The sequence below is a fragment of the Astatotilapia calliptera genome, chromosome 3, assembly GCF_900246225.1.
Source record: "Astatotilapia calliptera chromosome 3, fAstCal1.2, whole genome shotgun sequence".
In the NCBI taxonomy this organism is placed as follows: Eukaryota; Metazoa; Chordata; class Actinopteri; order Cichliformes; family Cichlidae; genus Astatotilapia; species Astatotilapia calliptera.
In genome coordinates this window covers 29,759,948-29,776,330 of record NC_039304.1, presented here as the reverse complement: position 1 = coordinate 29,776,330, position 16,383 = coordinate 29,759,948, and the positions used below count along the sequence as shown (strand labels likewise).

Genomic DNA, 16,383 nt, shown 5'->3' with positions numbered 1-16,383 from the left:
ATTGTTTACACTGTTGGTCTCTGCAATATTGCCGTGTTAAAGCAATTACAGCAGTTTCCAGAAGAGGTTAATCAGTGTTTTGGTGAATAAGTGTGGCAGCTATTTTCATGCCTGTAAAACAAAATCTTGAAAGAAACTTTAAAGGATCCAGGTCCAGGTGGCGGAGCAACCTGAATAAACGGGAAGTACATTGCAAGCAAATAAAGAAGCAGGTATGGCAATGTGATACAGAAAGGAGGGCTGACAGAAATACAACAAAAAATTATTGAATTATGCAGAAGCAGGGATCAGACGATTTAGGTTTTTGTGCCTTTGGGGACATTTTGATAGGCACTACAAAAACGTGCCACTATTGTGACACTGGGAGAGAACTATTAAAAATGTAAATTATTTTAATAAAAGGAAGATCAGAAAAGGTTAACACTTCAAGGTGGCTTTACAGGATGTAATGCAGCAGAAACATCACGGAAAAAAGTGCAAAGAATAAAGTCCAAACTGGTGTAAATGTGATTAAGCCTTTAGGGATACAGACACTTAGAATAGAGGAATTTACCCATTTTAACATTTGTATGTTTGTGTTATTTCATAGTTGATTATAGTTTCTTTTTTTGGTTTTCTGAAATTAATGATGTAGTAGCAAGGTGAATAAAACTAATATTAACATGAAAACGTAAAATCTGACTTAATATTAGACACATGCTTCTTCTATCCTTTAATATTCAGCATGTTTCTGCACAAAACATGTGTCTTACCTGCAACCAGTCATGTGTAGCTATATACTGTACTTTCTACCTAAATTACACATGATGTGGCAAGGGCACAAAAAGAAAAGAATGCAACATTATACATTTACATCATCCACTTCATGTCATAGCAACATCCCACGTAGCAAAATTGGTATTGTCACAATCTGGTTGTAGGAACTCAGGCGCAGAGCGGTTAGACGTCTCCAAAAAACAAACAAATCACAAATTACTAAGCACGAGTTCACAGGAGCTGCGAGAAACACTAACGTCAGTAGTACAATCATCCAGCGACGAGAGGATCTGTGTTCCAGCCTCAAATAGTGCTCCTGGTGATGACAGGTGATTGTTGTCAGGTGTGTGGGCCAAGGGCGGGAGCCCACAGTGAGCTCCGCCCAGGCAGAGAGAGAGAGAGAGAGAGAGAGAGAGAGAGAGAACCAAAACAGCACATGTAGCCTTGTGGGGCCGGCCGGGCAGGCACGGAGACCATGACAGGTATGGCCCAGATCTGGCCCACATAATGTGCTTACACATGGCCCACATACCGCAAAGAATGATGGCCCTTTGGCGGCCCAGATCAGGTTTGCCAGAGGTAGACATGAGCCAGCACAGGGCCAGTTGCAGACATACAGCTGGCTCTGTGCTGGCCCAGATGTCAGCCAAATGTGTACCTTAATCAAGCCATGTAATAACAACATGTGCAGGAAAATAAATAGTGCAAAAGTAACATGACAAACCTCTGTTCAGACAGTGAATTAACTGATTCTTTTCCTTTCCCCCTTATTACTCAAAGCACTCTGTATAACATGCCATATTCACCCAATCACACACTTTATGTGTTTCCTAATTACATTCATACACATTCACTCTCTTGACATGCAGATTGGAGGAGCCAGGAGTCAAACCACTCACCTTCCGATCAGTAGGTGACCAGCTCTGCCACTTGAGCTACAGCCACCCGGTGGAAAACATGTGTAAACCCTCACTAGGTTTTGGATAAAGTGTACACTCACAAACCTGTCATAACTGAATTTGTAACGTTGGCTACCATAGCAGTATAGTATATTAACATTGCACTTTGGGGTTCCAACTAAAATATGAACATAAATAGTGCCACCATTGCCAGACCTGGCCCACATCTGGTTGACATACACCCTGCCATGACACCAGTCAGTCAGAAGTGCCAGCTTGATGCCAGATCCTGGCCAGACCTGTTTCCTATGAGCCTGGGCCACATAAACCGAACCACAATCGGGCCAGATGTGGCATGCCATCACACAGACAGTGCAGTCTATACTAGACCTGGCCCATATCTGGATGGCATGCGTCTTACCATGCCAGAAGTCAGCCAGCAGTGGCGGCTTGATACCAGATCTGGGCCAGACCTGCTTGTGGGATGCAATAATGACATATAGGGGCTCATAGCAGGACCAATGGAACATTTATCTTATCTGTTCTATAGAAGGGTAAACCTCACATCTGTGTTAAGATATTCTGCAAATGCAGAATTCAGCAAATGAAAACAAACATTCAGCTGCACTTTTTATTTCCACTCAAACCGAAACCCTCAGCTCTCTCCATGCTAACGTTTCAAACAGCAAGTGAAAGTAAACCCAGAGGAGACAAGCAACGGATGTCAAGCTCTGCTCTTCGCTGATTTTCTGCAAGCATGCCTGGTAAGTTATTTTAACTCTAATATTCTGCAGTCACAACAGCCACGTGCATTTTGAGAAGCCTAATAAATAATCGAAGGAAACGACACTTGGTTGGTGCTTTGAGACTATTGTGATGAAATCACAATCACAGAAATGTCGGACCAAACCAAGCACGTAGCCTGCTGGCACTTTTGATTTTTTATGATACACGACTCATCATGTTAATCTGTCAGCCAAATTGCATTAAATACCTTTGATTTGAATGGCATTTTCTAGCTTTTTATAATGGAATAAAAAACAAACAAACAAATCAAATTAGCTCGTTTTTCGTCAGTTCACCTAAAAGGCCGCGCAGTGAATGCAGGAAAAAAGAGACCAAGAAATCAAAAGTGAAACCAACAAGAACAAAGCTTGATGACATAACATTGCATTATATTTCAGGAACCACTAGATGGAGCCAAAACCAAACATTAGTAGAGCAGAGCTGTTGCTTACGGTCTTCCCATTTTCACCTGAAGGTCTTCTGGGAATCCATCCTACCTGACAAACCATCCCTACCTGTTGTTTCTGCACATGCGCACAACACGAAATTAAGTGGCGAGCCGTCATACCCTTGTGAATATTAGCTAGAAAAATACTCTGACTGGTAAAATTAAGTGCCTGCCTTTGTGAGTGTGACCTACAAGCATACTTTAACAGCTAAATTAAGTGGCAAATCGTCCTACCTTTGTGAATGTTACCTACAAGCATACTTTAACAGGTAAAATGAAGTGGCAAACTGTCCGGGCTTTATGAATATGAGCTACAAGCATATTCTGATGGGCAAAGTTACGTGGCAAACCGTCACACCTACTTAAAACTGTGCTGGAATTACTCTGTGACAGCAGAAATGTGCATAAACTACTTACGGTAGGACGTTTTGCCAAAGTAGGAAGGTTTGTCAGAACACTGGAAGACCTTTTGTCCTTTTTGAAAATTCAAGAGAGTTTAGTAATGCATGACAATGACACTTACACATATTTGGAGCTGAAAATAAATGTACAGGACACATACATAGCCCATCTCATGCATGCATTTAAAATTGACATTTTTAGCCAAAACACATTCCTCACAGTGAGTTACAGTTTGGATTAAAGTTATAGGTTGTATAACTCAAATAAATGCAGCTCTAGAATGTCTAAAGAGGTAGTTTAAAAATGTTCTTGTAAAGTTAGTGTTAAAAAGATGACATCATATGAACATGAATGATTGGGGTTAGAAAAACTTTTTAAAAAGTATCTTTGGTTTTGGAGCTTGTGATCATGCTTTGCCAAACCAACTCGACATGCTGCATGAAGGCAGATATGTTACTTTGATTCTTATTGCGGCTCCACAGAATGCAATGTCACGTTTCTCCTATGCCGTCATCATTTTGTGGATGTTTTTAACCTCTTCTGGTGATTTAAGAATTTTACAAATATGTGCAATTGTTTCAGCAAAAGCATAAATGAGTGATAATGGATTTTCCAGCTACATAAATGTACACGATTAATTAAACACTGCAATTGATCTCTTCTAGAACACTCTGGAATGCTCCATCCCTCTGCTAAAATCAGGGAAAGCATCTCTAAGCACGTATGGATCAAATTAACAGGCCCTGCAGCTGGATCTCTCACAGAAGCTTTCTGTCAAAATGTAGCAGGTTTGCAGGAAAACGTGAGCGCTAAAGTGGTAACACTACGAGAAGCACAGAAAGATGACATGACAGGTATCTTGAATAACTAAACAAATAAATGCAGTATTTCTGTGTCATTTCATCTAATATCATTTTTCCAAAGCATGACCTTACTTCTCTCTATGCAATGTAGCAAATGACCTGAGCTGATAAGTACTTTTTTAACAGAAATATAATAAACAACTCTACAAAAACAGAATTTTCTAATGTGTTATTTTCCCTCGTTTTGCCTTTTTAGTGCCACCAACAATGATTGTCATGGAAGGAAAAGCAGCTGGGGCTCAAAAGTACATCAAAGGTAACAACATGCTTGAGGAGACATGAGTTTGACTCAGTTGTGTCTCTGAGGAAATCATCATCACTGACTGCTCTCCTGGCCCTATGTTTTTTTCTTTTTTGTAAATAAAATGGAGGAGTCTGGGAGGGCGTGCTAAAATGTCTATTTCATTTCATCCTTGATTGCTTCCTATTTTCTTCCTCTTTCCTTTGTCAGTGTACACAGTCACATCTTTTTTCCTTTTTAATTTTTTTTTAGCACAAACCTCTAGTTAACAAACAATTATTCTCTAATGAGTGATGGCTTAACAACAGACACATTTATGTATATTTTTGATGTTTAATCTTTGAGCTTAATATTACAACATATGAGTACTCAAATGCTCTATTAATTTTCTGTCTTCACTTGTTTCCAGTGGAACAATTGTACAGGGTTGTCCTGCTGGGAAACACTGAAGCTGAGAAAAGCAGCCTAGCAAACGCCATGTTTGGAGAAGACGTGTTCCAGGTTAACAACACTGAGTGTCAAATTGAGTCCAAATCTCTCCATGGAAGAAGAATTACCCTGATCAACACTCCTGATTTCTCTGGCCCAGGTAGATCAGAGGAGGAGCTGAAGCCTGAAATACTGAGGTGTGTCACTGAGTGCACTCCAGGGCCTCATGCTTTTCTCATTGTGCTCAAAGCGGAGAAATCCACAGAGCAGCAGCAGAAGGCTGTTATTGAGAAAATAAACCAGTACTTCTCAGAGGAGGTTTTCAAATATGCCGCAGTTGTCTTTACTCAGGATGACCCAGACTCAGATGAAATGAAGATCAAACAGTTCATAGATCAGAATAAATATCTGAATGATCTGATGAGGAAGTGCAAGAGCCGATACCACATCATTAATAAATACAACGGACAGGGTGACAGTAGCCAGTTTAAAGTGGTAGACCTGCTAAACACAGTAGGCCAGGTAGTTAAAGAAAACAAGGGAGTGTGCTACACCAGCAAGATGTTGCCACAAGCAGACACCCGTAATAAGGCTAACAGCAGTGTCTCTAAGAATGAAATGATCAAACTTGCAGGTGCTGCAGCAGAATCCATGGCAAAGGCTTTCTCTGGGTCAACTGTTGTAGTTTTAACTCCAGGATCAACAAATGCAATAGAGAAAGATGGCACTGCAACGGATGAAAAAGAAGGAGAAAATGTAGAAGGAAAAGCTACATCAAAAAGAACTAACAATGGGCAGAAAGAAATGTCAAAAGAAGAAGGAGGAGGAAGAAAAAATGAAAAGCATGCCACATCAGAAAAAATGAATGATGAACAAACAGAAGTGACAAAAGATGAGGAAGCGGCAGCAGGAGGGGGAAAAAATGAAGAGGATTCTACAATGAATGATGAACATACAGAAATGACAAAAGAAGGAGAGGAAGAGGAAGAGGAAGAAGAAGGAGGAGGAGGAAGAAAAAATGAAGAGCATGTCACATTAGAAAAAATGAATGATGAACAGACAGAGATGACAAAAGAAGAAAATGGAGAAATAGCAAAAGAAAAAGAAGAAAGAAAAAATGAAGGGGAAGTAGCAAAAGAAACAAAAGAAGCACAAGAAAGAAAAACAACTGGAAAATCAAATGAACAAGAACAAGATGAAGGACCAAATAAAACACAAGAAGAAATAGAAGAAGCAGGAAAAAAACTGCAAGAGGACACTCAAGAAAAGACCGAAGGAAAAAGGGAAGACAAGCCACACAAAAAAGTACAAGAGAGTGCAGGGGAAAACAAACTAGGGGGTGGGGCATCTGCAGGTGCAAGAGGTGTTGTGACTGCTGGAGTATTATTAACAGCTGCAAGTGGTGCAGCTGCTGGAGCAGTATCAACAGCTATAGGAGGTAGTGCAGCTGCTGGAGCAGTATCAACAGCTATAGGAGGTGGTGTAGCTGCTGGAACAGGAACAGGTGCAAGTACTGGTACAGCAGGGGCTGGAGGTGCAGCCGGGACTGGAGGTGCAGCAGGAGCAGTAGAAGCAACAAGAGCAGGTGCAAGTGCTGGTACAGCAGGGGCTGGAGGCACAGCAGCAGGATATGTGGCAGCAGCAGCAGCAGCAGCTGTAGTCACTGGAGGAGCAGTAGGCGTAGCATGGCTAATACAAAAAATAAGAAATGTGATAGAGTTGATAAAACAACATCTTGGAGTGGTATTACTGGTGCTTGTTTTCTACTCGTTGCTTCTGTCATGGTTTTTTCTCAAAGCACCATTTGCTGGGACCCTCCTCTTATCATTTTTGTTCCTGTTGCTTGTTATTATTCTTGTTATCATATAATCACACCATAGATAAGGGCTATGTCCAATATGGCACATGAATCAGAAACACAGAATCTGTGATACAAGATGACAGGTTTTATAATTCCTTGTTTCAAAAATGAGATTTTATAAAACTACCCAAAATATCCGTTATTTTCATGCTGCTCTGTAATCAGAATCATTTTTTTCTCTGTTTTGTCTTTTTTGTAAACTCAAGAAATTATTTCTGTATTTAAACAATTATGTTTAATAAAGTAATAATTCATTTAAAATCAACTCTGTACTCTAGTATTTCTACCAAATCACAAAACCTGTTTTTCCAGAGTAATTAAGCTACTTTCTACTTTTAAATAATTATATTTTTCAACAAGAAAATCAACTATGTTCTGTCACACATATTCCTTTGTGTTATGCAAAAATAAATGAATGAATTGTCACTGATATTTTTGGATGCATTTTTCCCCTTACTGACTTGCAAGGTTGTGTTGAGTGCTTAAAAAGAAGGCTCAAGAAGCTTCTTGAGTTCCAAAACAACTGACAGAGTTGTAGGTATTTAAGCCTTAGAGTGGGTGTCTCTTTAGAGATGGTCCTAGTGTTATTGACACATTATTAATCATATGAGTCATCACATAGGCCAGAGTGTCGAACCGCTGTAAGACATTGCCCTAAATACACAATAAATACATAATACATAAAAAATTTAGAGTAATTGCCAAAGAAAATGATGGAGTGTGCTACACTAACAAGATGTTGTGGTTGATTTGGTTGTGGGTGCTACTACCACATAGCAAAATGGTATGGCCCGGACCTGGCCCACACAATGTGCTTACACATGGCTCACATACCGCAAAGAATGACAGCCCTTTGCTGGCCCAGATCTGGTTTGCCAGATGTGGCCCACACATGGGTCAGCACCAGTGTTGGGTAAGTTACTTTAAAAAAGTAATTAATTACTAATTACTTAGTCAATATTGTATTTCAAATACTTATCTAATTGCTGTGTCAGAAAAGTAACTTAATTTAACTAAATACTTCTTAAAATCCCTATAAACCTTGAGTGGGCAAACAATAGAAATTAATCATTTTTTTTAAAGACAGTATGCAGCGGTAGCACCTCTTCCATAATGTAGCCTGCAATCATTTTTTAAGCTCACCTTCAGACGCTTTCTGTGCTGCTGACGTAAAATCAAGTTTTGCCCCACATCTTTATGCACGCTCATCACCATCCTCGATGAGTCTATGACATGTCATCTGTGAACTTCACGATTGTACCAGACGGGTGCAGCGGTTTGCTTAGAGGGAAGAGAGGAGAGAGGAGGGCACAACCCTGGGAGGATTTTCTGGATGCTTGATGTGATTCTTTCCAGCCTCACTTACTGTTTCCCCTCTGTAAAATTCCACTCAGGAGTCTTGACATTTCTACTCAGAAGTAACTTGAAATTTCAAGATAGTCATAATGTGGGGTTATTGTGTCAGAATTTTGACACAATAACCCCAAATTATGACATAACTTACACTTTTGACCTATCGCTGCCTGTTAATGTATTTATTCATTTATTTGTTTACTGGCAGTAACAAGCGTCCACGCCCATGCAGCAGCGCTACTACTCGACACAACTGCGTAAGCATCCCTAGTGAGGACATGCCAGAAATGACCTTTTTATTTGTTCCTTTATTATGTGAGTAAGCCATCTCCGAGAAGAGGAACTGTGACGATTTTGCTGGACGTGGAGGAGGTTTTAGACTTTACCAAATATGGCAGTGTGGGGCGTGGGACCCACAGCCCGCAGACAGATATCGCTGGATAACAGAGGGGATGCGCCGAGGAACTTAAAGCTTTAACATTATTGTGAAATAAAACTCCTGGTGGCTCAGAAATCGGTAAGATCCCGCCTCAGAATGATATGTTGCTCTGAAAGATTTTAAGTAAAACGTAGCAGCTCGTGTTTATCGCGGTCTATTCTTGGAGTAGAGCTGATTACAAAGGCATAGCACCGAGGCGCGTTATGTCCGCTATCTGACATGGAAAACTTCTTAATTACTCAGTTAAACGGTTGATAAACGCCTCTGTTATACAGAACATACTCTTAGAAATAAACACGCCTCCTCTGGTAGGGTATCTGCATGAAAACGAGCATAGATTTCTTTCATAGCTTTGTTATTTTAAGAGAGGTAAGAAATCCTGCAGTGGCCTATTTGATTTAACATAACCTGTTATTTGTGAGAAACTTTCTTTGCCCCCATTTTACAACAGTGTGGGTGGTTCCCTTTAACTTTTAAGCTTTATGTGGCACGACCCCCTCGATTGGTTTGTGTTAAGAACCGAGGTATGCATGGTATGCGCGCTACCAAACCAAAAGCGTAAACCCAAACCTGGTTTCCTGTCAGCAGAAGAGGCCACATAACCTACACCGCACAACCGCACCTTTTTCTGATGTCTCGGTACCATGCTGCTGTTGAAATATTAACAGTCATCTCTCTCAGTTTAGATCACCATGCATGGAGTGTGTTTAAACTGAGAGAATCCAACAGGAACTTAAAAAACACTTTTCTGGATGTTGATCCCTGTTAAAAAATATACCCGAAATAGTCCTAATATTCTGGCATGATTGCCATTTAGTCTGAAAAACTGCTTCGATGCTGCTACTGTTGCTTCCTGGATACTCGCTGTTAGCTCTTCAGAGCTGCTTCCTGTTTTGTGTGAGTTTATGTGCAACAGGATATGTGACACCGGAGTTAATGGCAATTGAACGTGACCTATGGGGGCGGGGGTGAGCTAGAGTTTATCGTCTAGTGAAATTCGCCACACCCTAGAAATACAACAGATGTTTCACTCTTTTGAATTAAAAATGATGTCGGTAAAAGGGTATTTCCTTACTCACTCAATCTGCCAAAACACCTACTTTTACCTATCTCATAAGTATATGGGGATTTGGCTAAAAGGCAGAATGCAGAATTTGGAGACACTGGCATCATGATGCTCTATAGATTAGCTTCAAGATGCCAGATAATGCACATGAGAAGTTATGAGCAGCGCGGAAACTCTTAATCTTAAAACTGTTTACTCAGTCCTCACAGTGAGTGTTTAGAGGCAAGCCCCTCTTAATGCTCCTCAATAATAATGGGAATTTCAAGCAGAAATGAACTGAGCTGGGGGTTTTCTCAGCAGTGCGTGCACAGTGAGGGACTCACCTGCTAAATCTGAAATGAATAAAATAAGAGTCAGTGAAAATGCAGGCGTTAGATTAATGCACAAATGTTGCATTTGCCATTATTAGAATGTGATTTTAAGGTGATTTACAGATGTGGTGCAGTAACATAGTAACCGGGACAGCTTGTGGTCTGATGCTCAATAATATTTGGTATTGTTTGTTAGCAGTTCCACACAGATTTCCATTTGTAATAATGCAGCTTTCCTCTTGATAAATTCTGGACTCCACCTGTGTACTAATCTTTAGAACCTTTTACATAGTGCCCAGTTATTTCTATCAGTACAGTTACTTCTCATGTCAAAAGCATGCAGATTTTCCTTTATCCCCCTCTTATTTATCTGAACTGCCTTGCTGTTTCCTGAGAGAAACATATGTGAAACCTGAGCTTACACTTGATTATTTTTGTTAAAAGTCACTCATCAATCGCTGTCTCATGCTCCCTCCCTGGTATTTTTGAACCACTAATTCACATGGTTCTTGGCTGAGTTTTTCTACTGAAGTGAACAGCCCTCATCTCATATAAATTACAGAACACTGTTAGTAGATCAACCTGTAATTGTGTAATAATGTGGCATGTTTTGCCCCACTCAGTAAATCTGTCCTATGTTCTTTAAAATTAAACACATCTCTTAGATGAACTACTCTTTGTTTATTATGTCTGTTGTTTTTATGAATGTTTAAATTGTCTGTCACAATGAATTATGGGACAGCTTTTTTCTTCTTCCCCTTCATAAAGAATAATGCCGTTGTATCCTAAGCTAAAGGGGACAACAAAGGAAGCACTGAACTTCCTTTCCTAAATATTTGGAGGACTGGAACAGATCTCATTATTGCCACTAAATAGATACTTCCAGGTCACTTCTGTCAGTTAGTAAGATTCCTAGGAAAAATTTACTATTGGAACACATCCCAGGTTAGCTCTTTATATACATTGGGTCACAATCAGCCCCTGGTGACACCCAAGTGGCTAGAATTCTTCTCACGCATTCATGGAACAACTAGCTGCTCATAGAAGGTTGCACACACAGGCAATGAAGCATATTTGTTGAAAATATACAGTATACATACAACCCAACCAGCAAACTAAAATGGCCATGCTTTGGATAACAGACCAGGATCAAACTCCAGAGAGTTTGAAAGGCACTACGCCCACTTTGGTTTACACTGAGGGACTTTCCAATTCCTTGAAGATTAAGCAGTCAGATCGCAGCTTCCTGCATACACAGGCCACAGCCTGAACACCAGACCTCACAAATTCCTTTAGCTTTGTGCAATTTAAGTTAGAGCCCAGGCATGTTAGTCAGGGGTGAGAAACGTTTTAATAATTGTTAAGTTTGATGTTGCAGGTCACTAGGTATTGTATTCCCCCTGTACATTTGGCTGTTAGCTTATTTATGAATAGTCCAATGGTAAAATTTTGCTAGTATAGTACTAGTATAGCATAAGCATGGCATGTGATTTGAACAAGAAATAAGATTAAAATTAAATGTTAGACTTTGGAAAACTCAGCTACTCTTTTTATGGACTGTGCATAATTAAAGGAATAAATCATTTTAAAACAATTTCAACATTTTTAAAATGTCTAAAATAATTTTGTTTTCCACAGACGTACTGTACAGTTAATCCTTGACTGCATATTAACACATATTTGCTTCATTTTATTCTGATTATCTTTGTCTTCTTCCTGCAGATTATGAGACAAATGCCCACTAAGTAGAGGAGAAGCAGGATCCGACATTCAGTACAAGACTCGTCTTGAAACTTGCAGGACTATTAAAGTCACTTTCACCTCCTGACAGACTGTAACATCCCATCATGCCATTGATTGTGGTCCCTACTTCCCAGTTGCTCTGGATGCGAGTAGCTGCCCTGTTATTCACCTGTGTTGCATTTAGTGTCGCTGCACATGGAGCTCATCTGCCACACCAAGGCATGGCTGACTGGTGCATCTTCTGCTGGGCGTTCAGCTTCGCTTGCACTCTGCTGGTCCTGCTGGTAGAGTTGTTCGGCCTCCAGGCCCGGGTGCCAGTGTCCTGGTCCAACTTCCCCATCACTGTCGCCTGCTATGCTGCACTCCTCTGCCTTTCAGCATCCATCATCTTCCCAGTCTTCTTCCTTAGACACCAACAGGCCAGTGAAACCCGTGACCATCGCATAGTTTCCACAGTCTTCTCCTGCCTGGCAGCGGTTGCCTACATGGGGGAGGTGAGCCTGTCTAAAGCAAGGCCAGGAGAGGTGGCAGGTTACATGGCTACAGCTCCGGGCTTATTGAAAGTGTGCCAGACCTTTTTGGCCTGTATTATCTTCATCCTCATCAGCAGCCCAGTGACATACGACCATCATCCAGCACTGAAGTGGTGCATGGCAGTGTACTGCATCTGCTTCATCCTCTCCATGGCTGTGGTGGTGCTGTGTGTGGGAGAGTGGACCGGCTGTCTCCCCATCCCATTCTCCAAGTTCCTTTCGGCATACGGGCTCCTGGCAGTTATCATGTATTTGACTGCCACCATCCTCTGGCCTGTGTTCCAGTTTAACAAGAGTTACAGGAGAAACGATAACTCAGAAACAATCGCTGCTTCTGTAATCACTGCCATCAATTTCCTGCTTTACGTTGCTGACCTAGTGTACAGTGCCAGGTTAGTGTTTGTCAGTGGCTGAGAAGAAGAGAGAAGAAGAGAGTAAACAATAGCTTTGCAGAGCAGTAGAGCTAATGCTGAGCTCCCCCCCTTTTTTTAAACCCTGAATTAAAAAAAAAAAATATTGAAGTCCTACAAAGCAGTCCCAAATTTGAAAAGCCTGTTTTGCCTGTGAGTATTTATTTATTTGAATGTGATCAAATAATTGCCATACAGTATTTAACCTCTAATGTGAAATGATGTGTGCAACACAACTCTTACGTCAGCTATCAAAGTGTGAGATTTCACATAATTGTGTGGGAAAAAAGTACATTATATACTATTAAAGCCAATAAAGTCAGCACACTGGAGCACAGGGGGGTGGCAAAATTGGGCACTTGCATTTCAACACGCTCTAACTGAAATATCATCATCTTGTAATCTTTTGTTAATAGTGCTTTAAAGTCATATCAGAATCAATTTCATAATAATGGCAACAAAGTATTATGATATTTGTATTAGTTAAAAAAAATAAAGCTTTTATCATAAAACAAATATATCTCAGACTTTTTACTCACTTCTAAATAGAATAGAATAGAATAGAATAGAATTCAACTTTATTGTCATTGCACATGCACAGGTACAGGGCAACGAAATGCAGTTTGCATCCATCCAGAAGTGCTTTAGTGATACAGATATATTACAATACATATTAGCAATAAGTGAGATGAGCTGTCAAAGATGACAGTATCGATAATTAGTTATACTTAGTCATAAAAAGTACTTTTAATTCAAACAGTCATGTGTTTTCACCCTTTGAATAATTGCTACAATGAATACAAGAACTTTCATTTCATTGGAAATCTATACGTCTTTTTAAATACCCAACACTGATAAATGAATCACTTAAGAGGAGACCCTGCAGGGCGGAAGGCACTATTCAGTATTTTATGCAAAGTCTGGCATGTGTGCCACACTACTGTGTATGATTTCTTCAAGTAGTGAAATTTGTATTGTGTATTGTTTACACTGTTGGTCTCTGCCATATTGCAGTGTTAAAGCTATTGCAGCATTTCCAGAAGACGTTAATCAGTGTTTTGGTGAATAAGTGTGGCAGCTACCTTCATATCCTTAAAACACAATCTTGAAAGAAACTTTAAAGGATGAAAACCAGGTCCAGGTGGAGGAGCAACCTGAATAAACGGAAAGTACATTGCAAGCAAACAAAGAAGCAGGTATGGCAATGTGATACAGAAAGAAGGAAAGAAATACAACAAAAATGGCTGAATTACACAAAAGCAGAGATCAGACAGTTTAGTTTTTAGGGCCTTTGGGGAAATTTTGGCAGGCACTACCATAAAGTGCCAACATTGGCATACTGGGAGAGAACTATTAAAATGTAAATTATTTTAATAAAAGGAAAATCAGAAACAGGCACGCTTAAAGGTGACTTTACAGGATGTTATGCAGCAAAAACATCATAGAAAAAGGTACAAATGAAGCAGATGCTGAATAAAGTCCAAACTGGTGTAAATGTGATTAAACCTTTAGGGAGACAGACATGGCTGGACTGGGACAAAAAATCAGCCCGGGCATTTTGACTAGAGACCGGCCCACCAGGATAAAGATTGAAAATGTGACGTCATTCAGGGGTAAAACCGCAAAGGATTCTGGGAACTTGTGGCAAGAGGTACTAGCGCACGCAGGCTTTCAATTGAAACCAGTTAAACAGCGATAAAAAGAAACACAAAAAATGGCAAGAAGCTGTTGTATTATTAACTGCAATAGCCGGTCGCATGACAGCCACGGGAAGCCGACGGGTAAAGAGATCGTTTTTTTTTTTTAATCGGATTACGTCGTTGAAGAGAAATTTTTAAAGCCATGTTTCCGAAGTAAGAGCCGACGGATGGCCTGGATTGCAGCCATTCAAAGACCAAATATAACGTCCCAGAACACTCCAGCTCACAGGTTAGTCTGCTCCAAGCATTCCCACAAAGGTCAGAGTTTTGTAGTAGTTAATGCGTCATTTTTCTTAACATAATTGGTGCTATAGGTTACAAGCAAGTCTGGCGCTGAACAGAAATTGTCGCGCTATGCTCCTTTGTTTATTGTGCATAAATAGTGAATTGTCCTGACACAATATTGCGTTTCGCTTCTGTTATTACCATGGTACATTGACAAAAACATATACTTTTATTCACAGGGTAAAACAGTTGTTTTGTATCACTAATTGTCCAGTGCGATTACAACATACAATATTATTGTCACTGCTACATTTCTGTAATGCTGCCAGAAATTATTTCCACTACTAATTAATTACCGTTGAGCTCAAAGGTCCTATTAATAAACGGTTAACGAATGTGTATTTATGAAGACGATTTGTGAGACTGGTAAACTTACCTTTGTTCGTACGATGGTCTTTCGTTCTACACGGTGCATTTCAAGGTCCTGCACCCATCCGTCGGTAAACTGTACCTGGGCTTGTTGCAGTGACCTGAAGTTACTAAACTTCATGAGTGTATGCACTCACTCCAAGAACCGTATAATTATAAATATATAAAGTTGGGCAGCACGCTAACGTCTTTTGTCCACTCTGTGTGCTCGTAAGGGTCTGACCCTTTCACTCCTCCCGACCATTAAATGACAGAAGAAAAGTTTTACAATATTTACAATTTACTACAAAAATTTACAAATTAACTTAGGAATTTACAGTAAAGAATGTGCAAATAGCAGAAGAGATTATAAAGATAAGGATTATAAATTATAGGAATTATAGGATTATAGGAAATGTGTGGTGGTGCGTGTGGTGACGTGTGTGAGAGTCCAGTCTTATAGTGACGTGTTTGGGAGAGTCCAGTCCTACACCTGGTTCAGGCCCCGAATAGCCTGGGGGAAGAAGCTCCTCTTCATTCTCTCTGTTTTGGCCTTAAGGGAGCGGAAGCGCTTCCCAGACCTCAACAGTGAGAAGAGTCCATTGTTGGGATGGGAGAGGTCCATCATAATCTTCCTAGCTTTGGACTTGCACCGCTTGGTGTAGATGGACAGCAGGTCAGGGAGCTCTGATTGAATGATGCGTTCTGCCGAGCGCACCACCCTTTGCAGATCTCGTCTGTCCTGCTTGGTGCTGTTCCCAAACCAGGTGCAGATGTTTGACGTCAGGACGCTCTCGATGGTGCAGGAGTAGAAGTTCTTGAGCACCTTCAGTGGCAGATGGAAGTCTCTAAGTCTTCTGAGGAAGAAGAGACGCTGACGGGCTTTCTTAACCAGGGTGTTGATGTGACAGGACCATGACAGGTCCTGAGTGATGTGGACACCCAGGTATCGGAAACTGTCCACTCTCTCCACTGGCTTGCCACTGATGATGAGGGGTTTGTAATTCCTCGCCTGCTTTGTAGTGAAGTCCACGATCAGCTCCTTAGTTTTGCTGATGTTTAGGAGGAGGTTATTCTCCTGGCACCAGGTCTCCAGGTTCCTAATCTCCTCCAGGTAGGCCGTCTCGATGTTGTCGGAGATCAGGCCCACAACAGCAGTGTCGTCAGCAAACTTGACAATGGAGGTGGTGTCGGATGTGGCTACACAGTCATAAGTGTACAGTGAGTACAGCAGGGGGCTTAAAACACAGCCCTGAGGCACTCCAGTGCTGAGTGAGATGGAGGGGGAGACTTGTTTTCCTACCCTCACTGATTGGGGTCTGTCTGTGAGGAAGTTGAGGATCCACTGACACAGTGATGAGCTGAGTCCTAGATCCGTCAACTTGGTGAAAAGCTTAGAGGGAATTATTGTGTTGAATGCTGAACTGTAGTCCACGAACAGCATCCTAACATAATTCCCTCTGCCAGTGTTCAGGTGACTCAGGGATGTGTGGAGCAGGTGAGATATGGC

At 40.8% G+C, this 16,383-nt stretch overlaps 2 protein-coding genes across 2 annotated transcripts; both read left to right on the top strand.

Moving 5' to 3' along the window:
- Nucleotides 1-2,139: 2,139 nt before the first annotated feature.
- Nucleotides 2,140-5,913, top strand: LOC113014157 (uncharacterized; the record flags this gene model as incomplete). Its single annotated transcript, XM_026155507.1, has 4 exons — nt 2,140-2,419; nt 3,957-4,145; nt 4,351-4,410; nt 4,805-5,913. Coding segments are annotated over exons 1-4 (1,365 nt in total), but the record flags the coding sequence as incomplete, so codon positions are not given.
- Nucleotides 5,914-8,271: 2,358 nt separating this feature from the next.
- LOC113019202 (myeloid-associated differentiation marker homolog) lies at nt 8,272-13,056 on the top strand. The gene is made up of 2 exons (XM_026162755.1): nt 8,272-8,555; nt 11,577-13,056. Exon 2 carries the CDS (start codon nt 11,702-11,704, stop codon nt 12,542-12,544), a length of 843 nt encoding a protein of 280 aa, XP_026018540.1. The 5' UTR covers nt 8,272-8,555; nt 11,577-11,701; the 3' UTR covers nt 12,545-13,056.
- The last annotated feature ends 3,327 nt before the right edge of the window (nt 13,057-16,383 follow it).